At 41.0% G+C, this 27,497-nt stretch overlaps 1 protein-coding gene and 1 pseudogene across 4 annotated transcripts in view; one reads left to right on the top strand and one right to left on the bottom strand.

Annotated features, from left to right (window-relative positions):
- LOC146578653 (uncharacterized) overlaps positions 1-27,497 on the bottom strand; it is a 563,460-nt pseudogene that overhangs the window by 474,628 nt on the left and 61,335 nt on the right.
- Positions 7,429-27,497, top strand: part of LOC146578656 (uncharacterized) — a 29,795-nt gene continuing 9,726 nt past the window's right edge. For 3 of the 4 annotated variants that reach the window (XM_085269110.1, XM_085269108.1, XM_085269111.1), the window contains exons 1-2: positions 26,047-26,287; positions 26,374-26,496. In XM_085269110.1, the coding sequence (XP_085125236.1) occupies positions 26,080-26,287; positions 26,374-26,496 (331 nt within the window). In that variant the 5' untranslated portion in view covers positions 26,047-26,079. Of the gene's footprint in view, positions 7,714-26,046; positions 26,288-26,373; positions 26,497-27,497 lie in introns of those variants that run through there. The other variant, XR_014891518.1, reaches the window with a different exon arrangement.

The raw sequence follows: 27,497 nt of genomic DNA, 5'->3' as shown, positions 1-27,497 counted from the left end.
TTTGTAATGCTGGTAGTGGTTTAGTTTGTTTGCATCATTAATAAATGCACTTTTAGTCTGACTTTGGTGAAAGTATCACAGTAACAAAGTATCAGATGGGAAAAATATGTAGTGGTTTGGTTTTCCAGAATTGATACACCAATCTTTTTTTTTTTAATGCATAAAACAAACAATTAGTAATAAAACCCCAAAACAAACAGTCCCAGCTTAAAGCCACCATCTTGCCAGGGTCTCTGTGTGTAGAGTTTGTGTGTTCTAACCATTTCTGTGTGGGTTCTGTCCGGGTACTCCGACTTCCTCCAACAGTCCAAAGACATGCAGTTAGTGCGATTACCATAATTGATGATTCAATAGGTGTGAATTTAAGTGTAAACGGTTATCTTTATTGCTGTGTTGGCAGAGTGGGAACATATCCTGAGTGTACCCCACCTCTCTCGTACTGTGGGAGCTACGATAGCCTCCAGTTCATGCATGACCTTGATAAGCCGAAGGGGATGGATGGATAGATTTCCAGCTAACCACGCGTGCTTCAGTCACTTCTTATATAATCCCAATTCATAACAACAGTCTGGGAATTTCCTCTCAGGGAATTTCATCACAGCTCTGGTCCGTATGTGCCTAGGCCTTTTTCAAAGTAGGGTTTCAAAGTAGCACGGTGGCACGGTGGTTAGCACTGCTGCCGCACAGCAAGAAGGTCCTGAGTTCAATTCCAACATCAGGCCGGGGTCTTTCTGTGTGGAGTTTGCATGTTCTCCCCGTGTCTGCGTGGGTTCCCTCCGGGTACTCCGGCTTCCTCCCACCGTCCAAAGACATGCAGCTTGTGGGGATAGGTTAATTGGATAATCCAAATTCACTAGGTGTGAATGTGCAAGTGAATGTGAGTGTGAATGGTTGTCTGTTCCTGTGTGTTGGCCCTGCGACAGACTGGCGACCTGTCCGGGGTGTACCCTGCCTCTCGCCCTATGACAGCTGGGATAGGCTCCAGCGCCTCCCGCGACCCTGAAAAGGAGAAGCGGAAGCGAATGGATGGATGGTTTCAAAGTAAAAGTCATTTTTACAATGTTGTTTTGAAAAAAATGTTGTGGTCCTACTGTTCACTGCACATGTTAGATGTGTTCCTTGTGCTCTGGAATAAACTGTGGAAGCATCAGTGATGACCTGCGTATCTGCTTCTAAACTAAAACACCTCCCTCTAGTGGCCAAATCTGACAGGTTTGTTCCAGTCAGACTTTAAATGCAGTTATCCAGTTTGACCTGCATACTATTCTTTCTCTTCTAATGAAGATGCATCCACAAGCTCTCCAGACAGATGGGTTGTAGTTCCATCATTCATCTCTGAACTCTGACTTTTACTGATAACCTCAAAAGAAACCACTTAAGATTCTTACAAACATTTGGATTATCATGGTTCTTTCAGACCACATAGAACGCTTTTAATCTGTTGCCAGAGATGAATGGATTTAACCAAGGACCTTCTTGTTGTGAGGAAAGTGGAAAGTGGAGGGAGAGAGAAAAAGAGAGAGAGAGAGAGAGAGAGAGAGAGAGGGAAAGACATGGCAAAAGGCCACAAGTCGTATTCAAACCCGGGCCAGGTGCTCTCATACAGTAACCTGCTCATCCCAGTGAGCTTAATCGGCTCCTATACATATGTTTAATACAAGAATAATAAGATGTCTTAATAAGAAGAAAACCTGTCTGTACTTTTTATGAATGCTTTGAAGAGGAGAAAAAAACTACACTGGCATGTGCAGGCCGACTTTGAAATGAAAAATCATTTTGTCTATTTGAGTTTAGAGCTTGTGGAAAATTAATCAAATAATAAAACAGCCCATTTTCAAATAAATCAAACATAGCAGTGGCCCAATAATTTTAAAATAAAAACAATAATCAGGAAAACTGTATGTACTCAGCAAACAGCAAACAGCTCAGGGTGGAAAATATATACAAATATATATTACAAATTTGTAATAATATAAAGGTCACAAAACCATAAATACATGTGGTAAATTGCCTGATACACAGAGATCACGTTGCAGGCCCACGTGATGTTTTGAGACAAATTTAACGTTGCACTTTCACACAGATCCACAAATTTCAGCTGCATTCAAGTCATAGTGTGAAAAACAGTGGAACAATCTTTGCTTGTTGATCATCATCAACCTTTTTGACACATATTTATCTCCATACTGAAAGCATGCTTTTTCATGTTGTCAGTGTCAGAATGGCACATTTATCTTCAGATGTGCAGATCTGAACCCTAGTACAGAGACCTCTGCCGATACTTAGCTTGACTTGTAGGTCTGGAGATGGTGAACACACCTTTGTGACAATGGACCTGATGCACACAGCAGTCCAAGATCAACAGTCCTCAGTATTTATTTCCACTGTGTTATTGTGCAGTTTTTCAGCTCATGTCTCCAGCACAGAAAACTAAGCAGGTCCTGGTGTCTAACTCAAAAGGAGAAGGCATGAGGAGGCTGAGCCCCATGCTCGCACCACAACCTGAACACACTTCTTCTGAGAAATCTGCACCTGTTTGAAGCTTTTATAAAAAGCAGCACTTCAAGTGAATGTTGAATTATGTGTACATCTTTGATAGTTCAAATCTGGCAGCATGTTAGAAATGAAAGAGTATATACATTTTAGATTTTAATAGGTCCATGTATATTTAACACTGCACATGTTGATTTGACCTCCAAGAACAGAAGCAGAACACTCACAGGTCATTTAAACAAGGTCATAGACTATTTATGAGATGCTTTTTCAGCTGCTTTAAATGCAGCCTATGATTTCTAAAGATTACAGGGAACACAGCTGTGTCCTCCAGTAGAAAAGAGACAGAAACAGAAACTACTAGCAAACCTGGAAAAACAACATTCAAGATGTTGATGAGGTCACCAGCAAGGTGTATCTCCTCCACATTCCTGAGGCTGTACTAGCAAATACAGCAAAATGATGATAGCACATGTGGATGTGCCTTTCTGGAGAAGTTGTGTCACGGGGTGGAAAGGGACAAGTTATCTAAGTTTTTCTACTATGCATGTTTTGCTGCGTTTTACCTTTTTAATATTTTAATATTGTACACTGGTTTATTTTTATGAGTTTTACTGCATGTTTTAATGGTATTTATTTGGTGACTTGTCCTGGAAAGACTCCGCCCCTACCTGATAATAAACTGATCACACCTGCGAGAGATCCCAGAGAGGCCAATAAGAGGGCCTGGCAGACCAAAGGCAGGAGCTCGACCGAGAGGCTTGAGAGACGGGCAGGCGTAAGTGGTGCCAGGCGGCGGCACCCGCAAGCCGAAGGGGCTGGTGGAGCTGGGCGTTAGGGAAGGACGATGCACGACCAGCGCGGAGAGCACCAGCAGGAGGACCAGCGCGCAGAGGCACCAGCACGCAGAGAGCGACAGTACCAGCGCAGAGAGCGGAGACAGCACCAGCGGAGGCTACGAGACGGCTGTGCCGATTTCCAGTTTTAAAGAAGCGGCGGGCGGAGTTGAGAGCTCTGCCCACCCGGGGTAAGTCTCTGACTTATCCCTTTTTTATGAAGTAAACCTGTCTGGAAAGAATAGTGACTGCCGCTTCCTCTCCTTCTTCAGCATACCAGGACGTGAGTGCGAGAGGGAGGCGAGGACTCCGCTGGTTCCTTTGGTTATACCACTTGCTGGATTTCTTAGCTCCCTGGGACTTTTAGGTTGTGGCGCAGGCCACTGGACTTTTAATATTGTGTTTTATTGACTTTTATTGTGCTACCCCTTGGCCAAGGTTGTGTTAATTCATTTTGCATTTTTAACTATTTAAATATAATAAATTATATTTTAATCATACAGTTTTTAATGTGTGCTTTCCCTTGGCGGCTCCACTGCTCAATCCGTTTGGAGGAAGGTTTCCTTCCTTCGCACAAAATCACTGTGGAAGTAAAACCAGCCTTCCGCCTCCGTTACAGTTGGACTACCTGAAAAACCTTGGTGGACTGCAGGTACTCATCTCATGAAGATATCTGATGACAAGAGGACTTATAAGAAGAAAAACTACACTACATTCTTAAAGTATGGTAATAAACCATTGGCCCTTGGAGGTTGTCTTGTGATTGCAGCACTTTCTTTTGTTCCAAAACAGGTGAAAATGACAAACAATACTTTCCTATTGAGCAGACTGACATTGATGAAGTTTAACTAGCTTTGTCTAACTCCGATAGTCAAGTGATGTTTCAGGGTTTTAAGCAAAGGATGTCAAATCAAATCACTTTTGTCACATCACATGTGCAGGTACATTGGTACAGTACATGTGAGTGAAATTCTTGTGTTCGAGCTTCACAAGCAACAGAGTTGTGCAAAGTACAATAACGTAAACAAGCAAAATACAAGAATGGCTAAATCTGAAACTAATAAATATATGTACAATATATAATAGTATATGCATTGTTCACTGTGTTCTGGAATTACTGTTCTTCATTTTACATTCAAGGAATTAAAGCATGATCAGGAAGAACAGGCACGGTCTTATTCATCTTTATTCAAAATTATTTAAAACTCTACCATTATATTAGGAGCAGAACATGCTGAGCATGTTAGTGTTTAAAGTCCAACATCTCCCTCTAGTGGCCATATATAAACATGTGTGAGGATGGTGTTAATGTAAAATGTGAATCATAGTGTTCCAGTCAGTCATCAGTGTGTCTCTGCACAGCTGTAATTAAAATGTGTTCAGAGGGCCTCAGTGTCTGAATGGTTCCAGTTCAGCTCCATAACAGCAGCGTCCCTGGTTTGATTCCTGTGTTTCAGCTGCGTTTGATACAGTGGATCATGCCATTTTACTCTCTCATTTGGAAAATTGGGTGGGCATTAGGGGAACAGGACTGGAGTGGTTCAGGTCTTAAATGGCAGGGTGAACTTGGGAAGTGCATCGGTAATTACAGGATGCTGTAAACGGACCAAACTTCAGTCAGGAGAACAACTGAGATAATCCATCCACAATACAAGGTTAGTCATTAATATACTGCAGCAACATGGGAAGAGAGCAGCTGCGAGAGAATTCAACATTAATGGATCAATGGTACAGAAGTGGAGGAAGCAAGAAGAATTAGTTGAGTAAAATTTGACTTATCTCACTTTTTTGTTTTTTGCGCTTTAAACGCTGGTGACCTTATGATCCAAAAAATACGGTACTGTTACGTTCCCCTAAAAGGGCCCAGGCAGTGAGAGGGAAGTAACAAAAAGTGTCCGGGTCAGAAAAAGGAGTCAAGGAGGCAAAAGGGTTAAATTAAAGACTTTTATTAAAGTAGCTCAACTAAAAGAGACGGACAAGCCGCTATCACCATTTAAGGAAAACAAACAAAACTCAAGCGTTGGTCAATAAAGTAAAAAGTAAGTCAAAAAGAGAGCAGCTCACTAGCTACAAACACACAACACACAGCTCACTAGCTGCAAACACACTAATGGCAATCTGGCCCAGAGCTCACCTTTCCCTGGGCTTAAATACTTTTAATTACTGATGAGAGTCAGCTGCACAAAAGGGAAAGGTGGCACCTCAGGTAGAAGAGGTGGTGGGACACGCCCACACAGGCACCTTCAGGAGGAGGCCCTGCTAGGGCCGTAACAGGTACTCATCTACAGAGGGTGCAAAATGCTGCAGCTCGTCTTTTAAATGGAACTCGAAAGTTTGAACACATTTTCCGTGTTTTAGCTTCACTTCACTGGCTACCCATTTCTTTTAGGATTCATTTTAAAATTATTTTATTTGCAGCCTTATACACCGGGTATCTCAGGTCAGCTGATCAGCTTTTCCTGAATGTACCCAAGACTGAGCGTAAACTTAGAGGCGATTGTGCTTTTGCTGTAGCTGCTCCAAAGCTGTGGAATGATTTCCCTTTAGAGATTAGACAGGCCTCTTCTCTGCCTGTTTTTAAATCACTTCTGAAAACCAATCTCTTTACCTTGGCCTTTGACAACGTATGAGATGTTGGTTTTAGTTTATTTTTATTTTTGTAATTTTTGCTGATTCTGTGTTGTAATATCTTGTTTTTTTCAAATACAGGGCTGTTTTAATTTGTATGTATTATTTGTTTTATTTTTTAATGGTTCCTTTTATGCTATAGTTCTTAATGTATTTATTGTACAGCAGTTTGGGCCTGTGCTGGCTACACACACACACACTGACCACTCACTATGTCTTGAACCAATAGAAAGCTGGTGCTCAGAGGAAGAGGGCGGGCTTTACTTGGTGTCAGTGAGAGAAATGAAAAAAAGCTCAAATGAGTGAGAAGGACGATGAAGGAAACATCTGTGCTGTGTCTGCTCTGTAAGTAGAATCTCTGTGTCAGATTTTAAATTTGATGTAAAATGTTAAAACATGTTCACTTAACATTTCAGGCTAATCATGGATTTGTTTTATGTGTTAACCCTGCATTGGACCAGTAACATTTCAGATGTTACTGGTCCAATGTCATGGTAAGCGAGCGACAGTTGGGCTCTGTAGACCCAAAGATCCAAATTTAGTAGAGAAGATGGATGTTCTCCTACCAGATGTTCCTTTTTTTGTTTGTTCAACTTTAAACATTGTCCTTTCTCTTTTTACGAGCGTTAATTTAAAAATGAGCAGATATATCACAGAGAGACGAGTTTGTTTGTTGTTCTTTATGTTCACCTCAAATCAACCTGAGTGTCATTTCTCTTTAGTTCTGATCTCACTGCTGAGCTGCACAACAAACCAAGGTCCGTAACCTTCTTCTGTCACAGTTTAAACCTGAGAAATGCTCACTGATATGACCTGATTGGGTTCATATATTCACAGTGGAGCTCACATCTGAAACTGATGAAATAGAACAGAATGCCTTTATTGTCACTATGTACAATCAGATATTGAGCATCTCCTATTCAGTGTAAACATGTAGGGGGAGGGGGATGCACAGTTCTGCATCACTGTATACAGATGAACAGTATCAACTGAAGAAATTATATAAATTGTACAAATATGCAATCTGGTGTAAACAAAAACTAAATATACAAATAAAAAGTGTTTTGTATACACAGTTTGGGTTATTGCACAGTGCAGTGAGGGAATAATTATGCCATTGTTCTCACAAAAGTATAAGTAATCATCAGTTTTTAAATTTAACCCTCACAGCTCGTCTGACTGTGAGTCCCAGCAGCTCTCAGTTCTTTGAAGATCGATCTGTGTATCTGACCTGTGAGGAGGACGACAGCTCTGCTGGATGGACTCTGAGGAGAAACACAAGCAAACAACAGAGGACTCAGTGTGGAGATGGGTGGGGAACATCAGCTGCTCCTACCTGTAACATTGTTGTATTCCCATATGACAGTGGAGTTTACTGGTGTGAGTCCAGAGAGGGTCCCATCAGTAACATGGTTAACCTGACAGTCACTGGTAAGCTGAGTGTGTGGAGTTAGTGTTGATGAAGCTGTGTGTAAATGGATGAAATGCTGTAGTTTGTCTCTGTGTTGAGGTGGATCAGTGATCCTGCAGAGTCCTGTCCTCCCTGTGATGGAGGGAGATGACGTCACTCTGCTCTGTAAAACAGAGACCACTCCCTCCAACCTCCCAGCTGCTTTCTATAAAGATGGCTCCCTCATCAGGAAGCAGCCTACAGGTCACATGACCATCCAGCATGTTTCCAGGTCTGATGAAGGCCTCTACAAGTGTGACATCAGCGGTCATGGAGAGTCTCCATCCAGCTGGATCACTGTCACAGGTGACACACTCACCTGTCTGTGTTTCTGCAGCTTTCAACATTCACAATGTGACGACGACTTAATGACTGTGTTTGCTTTATTTTAGGGGAACACACCACCACACCTCAACCTACATCCACACCTCCTGCTGTTCTCTCTGTGTTGTCATGTGTTGGATCAGTCTGTGTTGTGGTTCTACTGGTGTTACTGGTGAGACGATATGCTCACAAACATCTTAAAGGTGAGACCTAGGATATCTAGATTTCAAATGCATGCTTTTGGTTTGGTGAAAAATCAAAACATTTATTAAGTGGAAATGTCTTATTGCTTGCATGTCTTGATGCTGATTGTTAGAAATGACAAATATAGATTTTTTTTGACATTTTTATCTGAACTTTGGTGTTAAATTTGGATCATTAGCGCAGCTCAAAACAAAGATTCAGAAAATAATGTCACAGACAACATCATGTAGAGCAACAACACATCACATAGTGAAAAACAGCCGATTAAAAATCGTACTGGTAATATTGTGAGACACTAGCTGTTTTGCCATTAGTGTAGATGTTGGGTATCGAAGGGTCCACATTTTCCTCATGCTCTTCATGTTACACCTTCCACTGGGGCCAACAGTGGCCTCTTCTCATCCCTTGTCCTGTGCCTTCCTATTCCAGTAGTCAGCTTCTCATCAGTGTGTCCTGGTTTCTCAACACCTGACACAGCTCTTGGTAATGCGGGTGACGCCCAAGCTGGTATGGCTTCTGTTATCTGTCTCTTGTTCATACCTCAGGTAGGTTCGGTTAGCATGGGGGGAACTATCATAGGGAACCTTACTGGAAACAGACACCCTGATATATGTGTGTGTGTGTGTGTGTGTGTGTATATATATAATATTTACTTTTGACTTCTTTCTGTGAAACCACTGAAGCAACTTCTTTTTGTTGACACCAGTTAACTGTAGTCTGAGACTGATCAGACCTCTCACCACAGTGTGTCCTGGTTTGGCTAACAGACGTGTTCATGTTGTGAGAACACGTTTGCTTTGTGCTCTGTGGTGAAGCATCTCAGTCTGTATTAAAAGAAAACGGCAGCTTTGTGGTCATCTGCCTCCTATTCTCACCACTTCTGTCTGGTAAGATGTTTTTCAGCAGAGGTGGTAAGAAGTGGAAAAAAACAACAACTGTGAAAACCCACATCTGTGTATAATTTTAATTTCTGCATAACCCAAAATAAAACCGTACTGTTACAGCTATAGTGTAATAATAAAACAATACTGTCATCATTGTACATGCAATCATTTTTGTTTGTTTGTGCAGTGAGTGATTCAACTGTAATCTACTCATCAGTGAGGACAAAAGCCACACCAAAGAGGACCAGAGGTACAGCGCCTCCTTATTTTTAACACAGCCGAGTGAGCTGCTTGTTTCCAGACTATTTTCAGTCTTTTTTCCTGCCATTTCAAACAATTCCTTTAAAGTTTTTCAATCACAGAAGTAAGCATTATAAATATGCGTTAAGAAATATCTTGCACTATGCAAGTGAAACTGAAAGCTCTCAGGTTTTTATTAAAATGTAGCTAAAAAGTAATAATAATTTTTTAATAAATACGAATTTGTTGAGGTAAAAAATAAATAAATAAGTAAAGTTCTTAGGGGCGACTGTGGCTCAGTGGGTTGGGAAGCGCATCTATAACCGGAAGGTCGCCACAGGGCAGCTGTGGCTACAACTGTAGCCTTCCTCCACCAGTGTGTAAATGTGAGAGTGAATGAATAGTGGTATTGTAATGCGCTTTGGGTGCCTTGAAAAGCGCTATATAAATGCAATCCATTATTTTTTTTTTTTTTTTTTTTTGTTAAAGTCAATACCTGTTCTTCTGGTGAATGCTCAAATTAAACATTAACATTAATTGTTTTGAGTTAAGTAATGACTCCCAAAGAAATGAATTTGTTACACTAGTTACTGTACAATGCTTCTATTACTGTAGCATTTCTCTGTAACATGGTGATAAGATGTACTTTCACATAGTTACCAGCTCTTTATATAAACTTGATCCTTCACTTCCTGAGACAATAACGGCCCTCTATCTGACCTAATTTGCCATTTTCTTGATTTTTGAATCAATAGATGACAACACAGTATTTTGGACAATCAATGAAAATGATTGAAAATGTGGAAACAGTGACTATATGGCTTTTTAATGTCATTTAATGCTTTTCATAAGCTAATTGCTACAGATCTGTTCGTTTCAGGTTTGTTCTTTGCACATTTTAATCTTTTATAAAGCAGCTGGTTCCCTGTAAAGTCTGAACTGGGACTGTGGATGATGCAGTGAGGTGGCGATTGGAGATCTTGACTGAACTACAAAGTGTGTAATCATGTTTTCTGTTGTTTGAACTGTGTGTGTGTTTGTGTTCAGACAGAACCAGAGCCAGACGTCGTCTACTCTGTACTACCAGTCCAGCAGTAGTAGTCTAACAGTCCAACCACTGACGTCCAGCTGCTGGTCTTTAACTGGTCCCCCCAGCACATCAGACCAAAGGAGATCCACATGTTACAAAGAATTATATGTATTATGCATTCTATATCTTCTTTTTCCAATTATTTAGCCACTTCAAATAAGATGTATTTTTAGCAGAGTTTTAACCTAGTTTCTCTGTGAGATTAATAAAACTTTTTTTCCATTTTGTTTTCTCCATGTGATTCTGTGGGTTTCACCAAAGTGTCATATGGAAAATTGGGCTTCTCCCAATGTAGTTGTGGCTAACAAATACACGCCTTTCACTGGAGAAAAGAAAGCATAAGCATGTAACTGGAATGGCAGCAAAATTCTGTGAATGTAACCTAAAAAGATGAGGTTAGTACGAGGGATGGGTATCGTTTAGGTTATATCCAATATCATTGCCAAAACGGTACTTTTGAAATAGTGCCGGTGCTTAAACAGTGCTCGAACCGGTGCTTAAAGAATAGAATAGAATAGAATTCAACTTTATTGTCATTGCACATGTCACAGGTACAGGGCAACGAAATGCAGTGTGCATCCATCCAGAAGTGCTTTAGTGATATAGATATATTACAATATATATTAGCAATAATATAGATGTGTAAGTATATTACAGAAATGGGTCTATTATGGTATGTTATAATGTACACGGTATGAAGTATGTTATGAATATGCTATAACTACAAGTATGTACAGGCTGTAGTGAGTACAAGCTATGTACAGGCTATGAACAGGATATAAATATGAAAAACTATACAGAATATCAAATAAAAACTATACAGAAATATGAGATATACAGTTATACAGAAATGTGAACTATGCAAGTTATGAACAGTTGTAGGATTAATGTGAGGTCTCGCAGCAAGCTATCAAATACGATGCATTTGTCAGCTTTTAAAAAATGCTATGTGTCGCCAGGTTTGTCATCAGATTCGAGGTGTTACCTCCTTTGCACAGTATCGCAGTATTAGCTTAAAGCACTTGTTGCAGGCTGCTGAGTTTGCATCTTTTGCTGTGAAGTACAGCCAGACTTTTGAACACTTTGCCTTGGGCATTTTTAATCTGTAGATCTACTCTAAAAGAATGTACATACCTCGGCCCGCCTACTATCCTTGCAAAGGTAAAATGATTGGCTAGAATCCAAAGTCTATGGCATCTCAGGGGAAAAAAAAGCACAGAAATAAAGCACCGAAATGTGCACTGCTTTTCGGTCTGGTTACTACTGTTTATGGCAACCTGATACCGGTAACCATCACTAGTTAGTACTAAGAGTATGTGACTGAGGAAATAAATGTCATAATTTTTCTGTGTCACTAAGAAATTAGCTGATAAACTCTCATTGTACTGTGTATCGTTAATTGTATTTTTTTCTCTTAATTTTAGGCAGATGAGAGAAACAAAACAGAACTCTGGTAGCAGCTTCAAAGATATGAATCCTTGCATCTCCACATTTTTTAAATATATTGATTGTAATTGATATAAACTAAAGTAATCTTTACATGTTAGGTTGGACGTTTATAAACTATTTTGAGTTGTGCTTGAGCATAATAAAATATAGACAGAGAGAGCTTAGTGTTTATTGATAAGTAACAAACTCATGAACATGTGACCCAGAGTGGATCTCCTGAACCAGCACGGAGCTCAGACAAGTTTGAAACGGTCACAAATCCTATTTTGAAGTGTGCTGCAACCTTTTGGTAAAACAGGTTACAGCAGAGCTACTGCTTTATAACAAAAGTTAAACATTTTGAGATCCACTAGTTAGACTATAAAACCAATGTAACCTATGTATAGGTTTAGGTTACATTTTACATTCATGCTAAAGAAAGATTAAGTGGAATGAATAGAAGGGTATCATGAAATAACAGCAAGATATGTGCTATTTTATCATTATTAGTTTTTAATTTTTAATTTCATTTTTCTTATTTAAAAATTATTCATGTGGGGAAGGGGTTTGTGTGTCCCAGGGATCCCAGGGGCTATGTTATCTGGGGGCTTTGCCCCCTGGTAAGGTCTCCAATGGCAAATTAGTCCTGGGTGAGGAACCAGACAAAGAGCGATTCAGAAGACTCCTATGATAAGACTATCGAGGGAATAGTTTACCCTTCCCGGGATAGGGTTACCGGGCCCCACCCTGGAGCCAGGCCCAGGGTAGGGTGCTTGAGGGTGAGCGTCTGGTGGCCGGGCCTTAGTCAATGGGGACAGGCCGGGCACAGCCCGAAAAAGGGACATGAGCCCATCTTTCTGCAGGCCCACCACCTGCAGGAGGCACTGTAGGGGTCGGGTGCATTGTGAGCCAGGCGGCAGCCAGGAGCAAAGGTCTTGGCGGACTGATCCCCGGCTACCAAGACTGGCAATTGGGACATGGAATGTCACCTCTCTGGTGGGGAAAGAGCCTGAGTTAGTGAGTAAGGTTGAGAGGTACTGGCTAGATATAATTGGGCTCACCTCAATGCATGGCTTGGGCTCTGGAACCAGCCTCCTGGAGAGGGGCTGGACTTTGTCTCAGTCTGGAGTTGTCCCTGGTGAGAGGCAACGGGCTGGGGTGGGTATTTTGGTATCCCCTCGGATTGCTGCTGTATGTTGGGGTTTCTGTGACTGGGAGGAACGGCCTCCCAGATCTGAACCCGAGCAGCGTTTTGTTATTGGACCTCTGTGCAAACCACAGTTTGGCTATAAAGAACACCATATTCGAACATAAGAGTGTCCATAAGTGCCCATGGCACCAGGACACTCTAGGCCACAGGTCGATGATCGATTTTGTAATCGTATCACCAGACCTAAGGTCATATGTTTTGGACACTCAGGTAAAGAGAGGGGATGACTTGTCAACTGGTCACCACCTGGTGGTGAGTTGGATCAGGTAGCGGGGGAGAACGCTGGACAGACCTGGTGCAGAGAGCTTAGTGTGAAAGCAAAGCTCTCAGTTTTCCGGTCAATCTATGTCCCTACCCTCACCTATGGTCACGAGCTGTGGGTAGTGACCGACAGAACAAGATTGCGGTCGGGCTTCCTCCGAAGGGTGACTGGCCTCTCTCTTAGAGATAGGGTGAAAAGTTTGGCCATTTGGAAGGGGCTCAGAGCAGAGCCGCTGCTCCTCCACATCGAAAGGAGCCAGTGTAGGTGGTTCGGGCATCTGACAAGGATGCCTTCTGGGTGAGGTGTTCCGGGCCAGTCCCACGGGAGGAGGCCCCGGGCCAGACCCAGGACACGCTTGAGAGATTATCTCTCCACCCGGCGACCCGGCCCCAGGTAAGCGGAAGAAAATGGATCGATGGATGTTTATATTAGAAGTATTACAGCCTAATTTAGAAGCTTCTGAAACTCAAGATTTTCACAGACTGTTTCAACAACATCCTGGCAAAATCTTTTCATTAAGTCAATCTTTATGTACAGTTAAACATAAAATTGTCAATACACATGTATAAACATCTCCCTCTAGTGGCCAAATATAAACCATGTGTGAGGATGGTGTTAATGTAAAATGTGAATCATAGTGTTCCAGTCAGTCATCAGTGTGTCTCTGCACAGCTGTAATTAAAATGTGTTCAGAGGGCCTCAGTGTCTGAATGGTTCCAGTTCAGCTCCATAACAGCAGCGTCCCTGGTTTGATTCCTGTGTTTCAGCTCATGTCTGCCAAGAGGCAGACATGAGCTGGTTATGGTTATGAGCTGGTTTTAAACTAAAGTCTAAAATACTTAGTTAAATTTAACATTATATAGTTCACATATAAAACTATGAATTGTAATTTTAAATGGTTTAAAAGCATGTAGAATAGCATATGTAGGCAAGTATATTTCTCCTTTTTTATCAAGAAGCAAAGACAAAAAGGGGGAAAAAAGAAACAGGGCAGGGTTTGTTGGTTGAATCATCCGTCCCTACCAATGCCAAAACCAAATCTACACCTGTCAGGCGTTGTGTGGAGGCGAGGAGGAAGGAACCCAAACGCAGGACTCGCAGGTAGGTGAAGACTGGTGAAGGTTTATTATAAGGAGTGGATGAACAGAACAGAGGTAGAAAATGGCTGGCTGGCTGGACGACTGAATGGCTGGCTGACTGAACTGAACTGAACACACGACAGGAACGACATCATCACATGTACATCAATGACACGACAAAGAACTGGTGAAACAGAGGAACTAAATACACAGGTTGAATGATGACAGTGATTGGAAACAGGCGAGTACAGGGCTGAACATAATCTGACTAATGACACGGGGGACAAGCTGACACGGGGAAAAGACAGGAAGTGAGAACATTAATGTGGCGAACTAAACTGAACATGAACAAACTGAAATCACTGGGTCAACGACCCAGGAACCCTGACAACGCCCTTGGTTATAATGCTTCTATATACTGAAAAAGTCTTTCTGCATGGTGGGCTAACTCTCCCTGTTGCTGGTATTTTGCCAAAAAGAGACTTGAACGAATTCCGACTGTTGATAAAGAGAGGACATTCTTGACGACAGACCTGGTTTTCAGTATGTTTATTTCAGTCTGTGTTAGGGTTGGGCAATATGTAAAAATTTTCCAACCAACAATCTTCAGTCCAATAATCGACGATGGGCAATATATTCATGCATGCGCAGACTGATTTATGCATTTACAACACAGAAATCCAAACATGGACGAACTATTCCCCCCCTAAAAAAAAATAGGGCAGTGCTAATCACTTTAATACGGAGTTAACGCGGGCATCATGATTAACGTCGTTATTCGCAGAAACTCCCTGACTGAGATTTTGACTGTGTCTGCACTCCAGGTGGGTTAATTGTTAATCGTGTTACGGTGTGTTCACACCGAACGCGATAGACGCGAGCGAAAGCGTACCAAACGCCCCAGTCACAGGAGCTTGTTCAGTGAGAGACTGAGATTACCGAAAAGCACCACTGAACGACACAGGAAATCATTCCTGCCTGTGGCCATTAGTGATGGGATTTCCGGCTCTTTTTAGAGAGCCGGCTCTTTCGGCTCGGCTCACTAAAAAGAGCCGGCTCTTTCGGCTCCGAACCGGCTCTTCAGGTTGTTTTGTTGCTTTAATTAATTTATTATTCACAATAATATAAAATTATGCACAAAAGGAATTACTAACGTAAAAAAGTGGTTTTATTTATATATGTTTATATATAAATATATGCGGTGGCCCCTAGAGACAAAATCCTCTATGCTGTTGCATGCTGGGGGAGCAGGCTGAGGGTCGCAGATGCCAACAGACTTAATAAACTAATCCGTAAGGCCAGCAATGTTGTGGGGATGGAGCTGGACACCCTCAAGGTGGTGTCGGAGAGGCGGATGCTGTCCAAGATAAAGACAATGTTGGATAACACCTCCCACCCTCTCCATGACATGCTGGTCAGTCACAGGAGCTCGTTCAGTGAGAGACTGAGATTACCAAAAAGCACCACTGAACGACACAGGAAATCTTTCCTGCCTGTGGCCATCTCCCTGTACAACGCATCCACTTAACACACTGTTTACTGCTACAACTACACATGTTTCTTTTCCGACTATTTATTTATGAGTGACTTATGTATGTATGTATATATATGTATATATTGTACTATTCTTAGTGTATTGTCTGTCTTGTCTTAATGTTGGTTTAAAATGGAGCACTGTAACAAAAAATAATTTCCCCCAGGGATCAATAAAGTATTCTGATTCTGATTGATTCTGAAAACACGTACAAACTCCAAAACACATTTCTAGCATGAACTGAACTTCCAAAGCAGAGCTACTAGATCACTTAAATTACACAATTGAAAGCATGTGTGTATTGTTTGTGTATTTATACACAGGCACTCAAATATATTCAAATAATTTAAAAAAAAGTTCATCTACCTGTTACTATCACACACCAAATCCGGTCGTTGGGTACTTGCTGGATTGTGTAGCCACAAGATAACAAAAGCTAAACACTGCGCCCAGCATCCTGGAGCACTTCTGTTGTCTTTTGTAAGTGTTTTGAGTTTTTACGTGCTTCGGAGTTTGTACGTGTTTTTACGTGTTTTGGAGTTTTTACGTGTTTTGGAGTTTGTACATGCTTCAGAGTTCGTACGTGATTTGAAGTTTGTATGTGCTTTGTCTCTAGGGACCACTGTAAATATACTTTTATTTATTCACGCCACATAAAATGTAATAAATAAATCATATAATACAAAAATCAACTATTCACATTTCAACTTTTAACTATTTAAATTTTCAGCTGTTTCCTTTTACAAATTTAAAGTGAAAACAACACAAAACACTGCAAAACACAATTAAATATAAATTATAATATGAAAACAAAAAGAACATGCACATTCTGTCATATGGGCCCGCATGAATCCGCACTTTCTGAATCCTTTATCATCTGCAACCGAAAATAGTTGTGGATGATTACTATACCTTTCTAATGTTGTTGTCCCTGCCTCTCTTTCTCTCTCTCTGGCTCTGTTCCTGTGCTACTGAGTGTAACTACCGCCCCTCCCCCCTCTGCCCAGCGTAAAGCACAAGGCTCGCGTGCAGAGTGAAGCGGAAAAAAGTGCGAGACAGAGGCTGAGAGAAAAAAAAAAAAAACACGAGCCGTCACGGCTCGCGATAAGGAGCCGGCTCTCGTCGTTCACGTCAAAGAGCCGGCTCTAAGAGCCATTTCGTTCGCGAACGACCCATCACTAGTGGCCATCTCCCTGTACAACGCATCCACTTAACACACTGTTTGCTGCTACAGCTACACATGTTTCTTTTCCAAATATTTATTTATAAGTGACTTATGTATGTATGTATGTATATATATGTATATATTGTACTATTCTTAGTTAGCGTATTGCCTGTCTTGTCTTAATGTTGGTTTAAAATGGAGCACTGTAACAAAAAATAATTTCCCCCAGGGATCAATAAAGTATTCTGATTCTGATTCTGATTAATTTGATGCATGCACATTCGCACCTCAACGCGTGTCCAAGAAAAATCCATCGCGCCTCAAAATTGCATATTTTGACACGCGTGAACCGGAAATGTGAGAGGAATGTGGGAGGAAGTTGTGCCAGACGGTATCTTTGCAAGATGGCAGCTGTCGAGCTAGCATTTGAAGAGAGAGTCTCCCTTCTCTATCTACTGTGGAGAGCAGAGCAGCGGCGTAAAGGACGCCCTCACCGTACCTGGGTCCATCAGGTCCTCCAGAGGTGTGAGCAGTTTGGTGAGTTTCACCACTTGCTCCAGGAGCTACGCCTGGATGACGGCGATGACAGCGATACCACCGTCTTTCCCTCGCCCAGTTTGAGGACCTGCTGTCCCGCGTTGGTCCAAGCATCGCCCGCCTAGACACCAACTACAGGCGCTCAATCCCACCTGCAGAGCGCCTGGCCATCTGCCTGAGGTTAGTAAAAGTGTTTAATACGTAGTCCTTTATTGATACCTGTGCTAATATATGCTAAACTATCCATTTATACACTGCTAACATGGATGTGCTATGCTATCAATGAATGCCGTCGGTGTTTACTGTTAGCAAACTGTGGTATGGAGACGACTGTTTATAATATTTCTAGTGATAATCAAAAGGTCTCATCAAGTCCCGATTTAATTCAATTTATGCTGTTATCAGTGTTTGCGATGATAGCATGGCTGTGGTGTCATATCAGTGTATGCTCTCGGTGTTTGCTGATATCAAACTGGTACGAGGACCACTGTGGGTTAATCTTTGTTGTGATACTCACTCCTTTTTTTTATTCAGACGTGGTTTAATGCTGGTATAGATGAATATTTGTATATAATCCCTGCAGCTGTCAGACTCTATAACAGGGGTCACCAGCCTTTCTTAAAACTGAGAGCTAGATAAAACTGAACAGTTTGGTTCATCTTTAGTTATATGGGTCTATCTAGCATATTCTATCTTGATATGCTGTCCTATTACAGGTTAATCTTTCAAAAATATTAACAATGAATTAAGCAAGGAAAGGGCTACATGTCAACATACAACTCTTTATTCCTATTAATCTCTTACTTCATTCCTACCTGATTGACATGTTTAGGAATTATGAGTGATTGGCTCACTGTAGTTGTAAAAGTTGTTACCGATCAAATTATATGTTAAAGTTAAAACAAAACACAACTGATTGTTTTATATTATATCTAATATATATTATGTAATTATCCTTATAAAACGTTTTATGTAAGATTTAAGTTTTGTGATTTAAATCTGACATCACAAAAGTATTTTGGAATTTGAATAATGTATTTTGTAACTGCAGTACACATAATATTAATTTTGAACAATTTTGTCCAGGTTCCTTGTCACCGGGGACTCCTTCAGGACCAAGCGTTCAGTTTCAGAGTCGGTGTGTCCACGGTGAGCCAGATCACCCCCCAGGTAGCGACGGCCATCTGGGACTGTCTAGTGGACGACTTCATGGCTGTGCCTTCACCTGGAGACTGGCGGTCCATCACAGAGGGATTCCAGGAGCGCTGGAACTTCCCTCTGTGCTGTGCAGCTCTGGATGGGAAGCACGTCCAGACGAAGGCACCCCATATATCATATAGGAGACACACACATTGATATACACTAAATATTTATTTCATTTCTTTTTTTGTGGTGCCCAAATTTATGCACCTGCTTGATTTTGTTTAAATAATTATTGCACACTTTTTGTAAATCCAGTAAACTTCTTTTCACTTCTCAAATATCACTGTGTGTGTCTCCTGTATGATATTTAACTGACATTTTTTATTGTAACAACCAACGATTTATACAGGAAAATGATGTCTATTAACAAGGTTGCCCAAACTTTTGTATCCCACTGTATTAGTATATTTTGTCATTAGTATAATATGAAATAAATTCTACATGTGTCAAGTCGTGTGCCAACATTTGCTGTGTAGTAGAACTGAGACATTAGTCATTATAAACATTTATTTGAAATAATATTAAAATTCTCAAACAGAAAAACATTAAACATAAATATATAAAATATAAGAATTTACAGAGAGAGAGGAATAAAAAGGACCAGCTGCTCTCCAGAGCAGGAACAAGGCTGAGGAGGAAATGCTCCATTGGAGACTGGTGTGGACTCTTCAGGGACACCAGGGTGGCCAGCTCCACCACCGATGGACCGTCCTGGGACCCGTCCCTCATCTGCCTCGGAGCCGTCCTCCTCTGTGGGCCTGTAAAACAGCACAAAACACAAAGAAATGAGAAGGCTGCTACTGGATTTTAATTTCAACATTGAAAAGAAAAAAAAAAACAGGATATAATCAGATTGGTTGTAGATTTTTTAGTCAAGCTGATCACAAGGCAATCCCACCGAGTAAAAAGCTATCAGTGCTTGCTGTACCTGTGGGACTGGGAAGCCAGGAGAAGCAACAGGGGATGCTCTGCTGCAGAATCAGTTGGTTCTATCAAGACAATATTAAATGTTAACAGGTTTAATACAATAATCATAGAGAAAGTATATACAGTGGTCCCTCATTTATTGCAGCAGGGGTTCTCAGAATAACTAGCCCCTGGCCACGCACTTTATACACTTTTTTCCACACACACACATGAACATTACTCACAGTTCTCACAAGTTGATTCTCAAAGTGCAAACCTTTGTAGATTGCAAAACGTAAAAGTATTATTATGTCGCGGTTTGTCTTCATCTGCCCGCCACTTTCGTGCGCCTTCTTCCCTCGGGGTGCAGGTGTCTATTTCCGAATGAGGGTCATAGTTATGGGTGTTTTTGTGCTGTTTTTTTTCTATTGGATGTGATGGTTATCAAAACCAAACGTGATAAATTTGGCAAGCGCAGGAGACACGACACGGAGGAGATTTGTCAATCAGCCTGCAGAATGCAATGCTGTACTGTGCAAAAAAAAAAAATCAGCGAAAAAGCGAAGCAGTGACGGATGAGCGGGACCACTGTGTGCTGTTTATTAATAAACAAAATATATTCTTAAATGACAACATGCCTAAAAGCAGAACGGTATTTGTACATCAGTGGGAAAATAGCGGTGGCTTACTAGCTTTTGTGCGGCTTCCCCGGGTCAGTGAAAACTTTCAAAAGAGAAATAAATTAACTTACCAGGTTGCCCGATCTCTTCACATATCATCCTCCAAGCTCGTCCTTTATATTCCTGTCTCGATACAGAAAGCAGCTCCAGGTTGTTTGCTACAGCGTTGATTAGCCTTCCCTCCATTGAAGAATAAAAGGCTTTGGCTGGATCTGCGCCTTTGACCTAGGTCACAGCCACGTCACCAGGCTCCTGATTGGTTGTCGCGGCGCGATTTGACGCTGGAGTTCAGATTTTTCCAACTCGAGAACAAGACGCGAAACACACGTATGCACAAAATGCAACACAAAAACTCACGCGCTGGGTTTTTTTTGCGAGTCAAACGCACCAGATGCGCTACACTGACGCGCGTTTCATACGTTTTGGCATTTTCGCGACGCAAATCAGCTTCCGAATTTTCGCGGGACCCGCAATCGCGTGTCATCCTGCTTTTGCATTGACTTTACATGTAAACCTGACGCTCTGGCCGCCTCTATCGCGTTCGGTGTGAACACAGTCGTGATGACGGCACGTTAACGCTGACATCACAAAAGAAAAGTTGCCAATATGGGATTTCTTTAGCTTTAAACCAGATGAAAGAAGTAAACCTAACGATGTACCCAAAGCAGTGTTCCACTTCTGAAGATGAACGTGTAGGTATCCCCCATCCATCTGAGTATGCTAGGCTTTTACCAGCTCCATAAACAAGCATTTGGGCTCTGAGGAGGTGCATTTGCTCACAGATAAAAGAGGGTGCCTGTAGAGCAGCGTTATTATTATTTTTTCTGTTGACTACTCTCTGTGGGGCGATCGTGGCTCAAGAGTTGGCAGTTTGTCGTGTAATCGGAAGGTTGCGGGTTCGAGCCCTGACTCGGACAATCTCGGTCGTTGTGTCCTTGAGTAAGACACTTCACCTACTGGTATTGGCAAGAGGGGCCGATGGACACAATATGACAGCCTGGCTTCTGTCAGTCTGCTTCCACCAGTGTGTGAGAATGAATGAATAGTGCGCTTTGAGGGTCTTGAAACTTGCTATATAAATGCAATCCATTATTATTATTCTATTGGCTCCATCGTTATTAGCAAACTTACTCATGGGCAAATAAATGAATAAATCGCTCTTGTAAAAACAATCAACGATGGGCTCAGCCTATCATCAAGAGTATATATATTTGTCCAATCTATGAACAACATGTGACGTTTAGTGGTCCTCAACGTCACATGTTGTTCATAGGATTCAAATTGCTTACAACTGATATGGAAAAGCACTCTGTTCCAGGACATATGTTACATTTCACATACAGATGCTTGCCTTTTATCTCTTTGAGAGAAAAAAATAATATCTGTACCTCCACTTAACTTTTTGGTGAAAGAGGTTACAGCAGAGCTACTGCTTTATAACAACAGTTAAATAGTTTAAGATCCACTAGTAAGACCATGAAACCAATTAACTGTAGGTTTAGGTTACATTTTACCTACATGCTGAAGAAAAATTAAATGGAATGAATAGGAGGGTATCATGAAATAACAGCAACCTATGTGTTATTTTATCATCGGCAGTGTTAATTTAAGTAAGTTTTTTTTAAGAAAAATAATTCTTCCATTGTTTATATTAGAAGTATGACACCATTTCCACAGTCTGTTTCATCACATCAGGCTTTACCAGGAACTGCACATGTGTGAGGACAGTGTTATTGTAAAATGTGAATCATACTGTTCCAGTCAGTCATCAGCAATTTTCCCTCTAAGCGTGTGTGTGCGTGTGAGCAATCGCGCACTGCTGACATGGACTCCCCACACAGAAAATCTGCGCTGCGCACAAAAACAAAATCCAGCCTGAATTGGAATTAAAGTAAACACATGTATTTATTTTATGTCGCTGATTTTCTGTGCGTGGAGTGTCAGCAGTGCGATTGCTCACTCGCTCAGCTTAGAGGGAACAGTGGTCATCAGTGTGTCTCTGCACAGCTGTAATTAAAATGTGTTCAGAGGGCCTCAGTGTCTGAATGGTTCCAGTTCAGCTCCATAACAGCAGCGTCCCTGGTTTGATTCCTGTGTTTCAGCTCATATCTGCCTCTCTCACTGAGGGGGACGTCCACTACATGGAAATGGATTTGTTCATCAACCAAACTACAGATCACTGAGAGCAGAGGAAACTTGAGTTTGTTATGTGTGTGCATATATGACTGTCTAAAGGCAGGTTGGATACATATTCTGCTGTCTTTTTAAAACACTGCTTATTTTTTATATTGCACAGGTTTTTATGTCTGCTGGTCATTATGTTTAACACATCTTAGTTATGAGACAGGCAAACTGACAGGCAGATTTTAAAAGCTGTCTACCGATATAAGGTGAAATAATGTTAGCATTTGTACCTTTACATGAAAACAAAGGTGAGTCTCCTACCACTGTTGGGGACTCATTATTTCTTGTGCCAATAAGAACAAACCACAGACTCAGAGGAAGAGGGCGGGCTTTACTTGGTGTCAGTGACAGAAATGAAAAAAAGCTCAAATGAGTGAGAAGGACGATGAAGGAAACATCTGTGCTGTGTCTGCTCTGTAAGTAGAATCTGTGTTTGTTTGAATTCTTGTACTTTGACTGTCTGCTCTCCTGATAACTGATGATGGAGGAGAAGACATGAAAAACAAATCAGGCTGAATTCAAGTTCAAACACCACGAGGACCAACTGCAGGTCTGAACTGACTCTTTATCTTTGCTCAGGAGTCGAGGAAACACAGCAGGCAGTGAAAAGATCAAATCATTTTATTTTTCTTACACAATTTCCTTTTTTTTTTTTTTACGTCTAAACCTCTTCCTGCGGGAAGGAAATATGTAATCAGTTCTGTTAATTTCTGTTGTCTGTCTGTCTTTGTTAGCAAATTAGCATTCACGATTTTTCAACAAAATTTTTCAAGATAATATTTACAAATTATTTACCAAAATTTACAAAAACATTTACAAAAACATGTAATGATAGATACCAATAACAGCTCAAGCTGATTTCATTTTAGTAAAAATTGCTCTCAAGGTCACACTGATATATATATATGTATATATATATATATATATATATATATATATATATATATATATATATATATATATATATATATATATTATATAGAATCCTGACATTCCTTCACTGTCCAAATGTGTTTAACTTTTTTTGGCAGCAATAAACATGACAGTTTACTTATTTTAATTTAAGACATGTTTTATTTTAATTACGTTTAAAACTTTTTTTTATCTAATGTAAAATTATATTTTGTTTTAATTTACTTTCAAATTCTTCAGTTGCTGAATGGGCTGCATAGTTTTCATAAATTGCATAGTTCAGAATAGCTATAATTGTACCAGATGGTTGCATTCAATTAAGTTGGACTAGACTGTAATACAAACCGTTCAGTTTGTCAACAATAAAACTGACTGAAATGAAAGAATGACTGAGTGCGAGACTTTGATATTAGATAAAATGAATATTGATGAAGTTTACCTTTATGTACAGAATCTGAATATCGCAAAATATTTTAAAAAAATTGCAATAATATCGTATCGTGGGATGTATGGTGATTCCCACCTCTAATGTATATATATATATATATTTGCCAAGGCTCACCAGACATTTGATTTTAATTGTTAGCGCCCAATGTCAAAGTCATGATTGCTGATTATTTTTAAAATATGAAAGAGCATGGAGGAAGTTTTACAACACAATTAACACTTTGATTTGATTTGATATACCTTTATTAGTCCCACAAGGGGAAATTTCATAAGGCTGCCGACCTATTGCACGCAATGGCGGTGCCATCTTACCCTCCGACCATACATACATTACACAAACATCACATGGGGAAGACAGGTCAGAGAGGTATAACAATGGAAAATGCACAACATGAGGAAAGATAAGGAGAAAAAAATAACTCCCCCCAGACTGAGCTCCAACAGGGAGATCAGTTTGAGAACAGAAAAAAACACCTCTGCACAAAGCACATGAAAAAACTCTTAATACACCAAAGAAACACATGACAAGCAACAGGGGTGGGTAAAGGGTGCAGCATCGGAAGGGAATAAGCGTCGAAGGCGTTTGGAAAGGGAGGGGGGATGAGTGTGTGCATATCAGTGTATGTGTGCGTGTCCATAGTTCAGCTGAGACAGTGTCCTTCGCCCTGCCAGGCTAAGTAAACAGTCTTCCAGCCAACCCAGGTGGCCTTGCATGGAATGGGAAGGAACAGACTAAACACAGTCGTTATCAGGGTGTTTTGTTCAGCTCCAGCCTTGCAGCTGGCGCCAAAGAGGTATCCGCATAAGTGATGGTATTTTTTACTTTAGTGCGAACAGCTCATATGAATTTCAAAGCAGTTCTACAGTCTAACACTAGCTTTGCCATGCTTGCGTTCTATGATGTTGTCATTTCTTGTGCTCAAGGAGCTGATTTCTGAGAACTCACGGCGGTGTGCCTCCCCGAGATGTCATCCAATTTGCGCCCAGAGATGTTATTCCGAGCTAGCCCTTCCGAGATGTATCCAGTCTGCAGTCAGAGATCTTATTCTGAGTATTCAAAGCAGCCGTAGCCTCTCCAAGGTGTTATCTGTACTGACTCAATGAGCCCATTTTGAGAAACTCACGCCTCTCCCATCGTTCCAATCCCAGCGAGCAGCCTTGTGGGGGTTTGAACAGCCGGTTCCGCTTCCTTAATTCTTCGATAAGTCAGGGCCAAGCCAGCTCCGATCAGCCAGAACCCTGTTACCATGGTTCAGAATAGGTAGATATCTTCAGCACTCAGGCTCACCCAAGCCCAGACTTCTCGTTGAGAAAGGGGTGTCAATTGCATTTAGGGACCAGTTGATCAAATCCACAATTCCTCTTTTAGGTTTTAGAGAACAGACTCTGAGAGAGTGTTCCAGGGAAAATACAAAAAAAAAAAAAACATGAGACTAGACAAGGACATAAGAGGCTAAGCAGGGAAGCTAAGGGAGAGGAGAAAAGTTATGAGTACAATACCCTATGACATCACAAAGACACCAAAAAATTTCACAAACACAATCTTAAAACTCATTTTTTTTTACAGATTATTTTACAGAAAATGTCTTATAACATCAACATTTTAGTTTAGCTCTCAGAGGTGAGTTATTGACAATTTGCAGGCATCAAAACAGAAAATGAGCAGATATGTGAGAGAGATGAGTTTGTGTGTTTGTCAGCTGTTTGTGTGGAGTTGTTCTTTATGTTCACCTCAAATCAACCTGAGTGTCATTTCTCTTTAGTTCTGATCTCACTGCTCAGCTGCACAACAAACCAAGGTCAGTAACCTTCTTCTGTCACAGTTTAAACCTGAGAAATGCTCACTGATATGACCTGATTGGGTTCATGTTTCACAATGGAGCTCACATATAAAACTGAAAAAAAAAAAGTTTGATGAGATAAATCTTCCTGCAAAATACCATTTTAAAATGGTTTTGACAAAAATCTCACAGTGATCATCAGTTTTTCATTGTAACCCTCACAGATCGTCTGACTGTGAGTCCCAGCAGCTCTCAGTTCTTTGAAGGAGACTTTGTGTCTCTGAGCTGTGAGGAGGACGACAGCTCTGCTGGATGGACTCTGAGGAGAAACACAAGCAGACGACAAAGGACTCAGTGTGGAGATGGGTGGGGAAAACCTGCTGGTTTGACCTGTAACATCACTGTTTTCCCATTGGACAGTGGAGTTTACTGGTGTGAGTCCAGAGAGGGTCCCATCAGTAACATGGTTAACCTGACAGTCACTGGTAAGCTGAGTGTGTGGAGTTAGTGTTGATGAAGCTGTGTGTAAATGGATGAAATGCTGTAGTTTGTCTCTGTGTTGAGGTGGATCAGTGATCCTGCAGAGTCCTGTCCTCCCTGTGATGGAGGGAGATGACGTCACTCTGCTCTGTAAAACAAAGACCACTCCCTCCAACCTCCCAGCTGCTTTCTATAAAGATGGCTCCCTCATCAGGAAGCAGCCTACAGGTCACATGACCATCCAGCATGTTTCCAGGTCTGATGAAGGCCTCTACAAGTGTGACATCAGCGGTCATGGAAAGTCTAATTCCAGCTGGATCACTGTCACAGGTGACACACTCACCTGTCTGTGTTTCTGCAGCTTTCAACATTCACAATGTGACGACAACTTAATGACTGTGTTTGCTTTATTTTAGGGGAACACACCACCTCTCCTACTGTTCTCTCTGTGTTGTCATCTGTTCGATCAGTCTGTGTTCTGGTTCTACTGGTGTTACTGGTTCTGCTGGTGAGACGATATGTTCACAAGAAACCCGAAGGTGAGATATTAAATATGTGCTTTAATGGAAGCATTTATTATCACTACATGTCTTAAATACACAATGGTTAGAATATATAAATATGGGAAATTTTTCTCACATTACATTTTTTTCTAAAAATTTAAATTTAATCTAAAAGATTAAAACAAAGATTCAGAGAATAATGTCACAGACAACATCATGTAGAGCAACAACACATCAAATAGTGAAAAACAGCCGATTTAAAACAGTTCTGTCACAGTCTGGCGAGAGCAGACTGTAAGTATTGTGAAGAGTGGACCCAAAATGCAGACACCAAGGAACTTGGATCAAAACTTGAGTATCAACAAAAAGCGAGCCGTTTAATGAGGCTGGCAGAAAAGGTACAAATAAAGGGCAAGGCAAACAGAAATAAAACTAACATTAACCTAAACTGGGAGAACTAAACAAACAACATGGAAAAACCTGGACATGAAACCTAGAAACATGGCATGGAGAACATGGCGTGAACAACAGACGACCTGACAATCACACACTGAAAACAGAGGACTTAAATACACAGGAGGTGATTAGGGGAAGTGGAGACACATGAGGAAACAGCTGGCACACATGAACATAATGACGTCACAGTGGGAGAGTAAAACTGAACATGATGAACACAGAACACCAGACCTCTTCACAATAAAACAGGAAACATAATGAGACATAGACATGACAACCCGAACTTGACAACGTAAGACACAGACATGAAACGCATAAAGAGCAGGGGAGATTTAACATGGTTGGAAACACGAGGGGAAAATAATAACTAGAAACACTTAGGCATAATAATACAAACTTGATAACAAATGACACGCAGCATGAAACACGAAGGTTGAGGGGAAACTTAAATACAGGGGAAGAAAACACAAGGAGTCTAATAACCAAATGAACTTAGATAACCTAATGAACAAAATAAACTCAAACTTAAAACGCTGGGTCAAAAGACCCAGGATCATGACAAGTACCACAGTAATACTGTG

The sequence above is a fragment of the Mchenga conophoros genome, linkage group LG3, assembly GCF_057382185.1.
Source record: "Mchenga conophoros isolate Kocher_MC1m ecotype Shallow Benthic linkage group LG3, M_conophoros_male_GT1.1, whole genome shotgun sequence".
In the NCBI taxonomy this organism is placed as follows: Eukaryota; Metazoa; Chordata; class Actinopteri; order Cichliformes; family Cichlidae; genus Mchenga; species Mchenga conophoros.
Note: the sequence above shows the minus strand (reverse complement) of the source record. Positions and strands in the feature narration are given on the sequence as shown.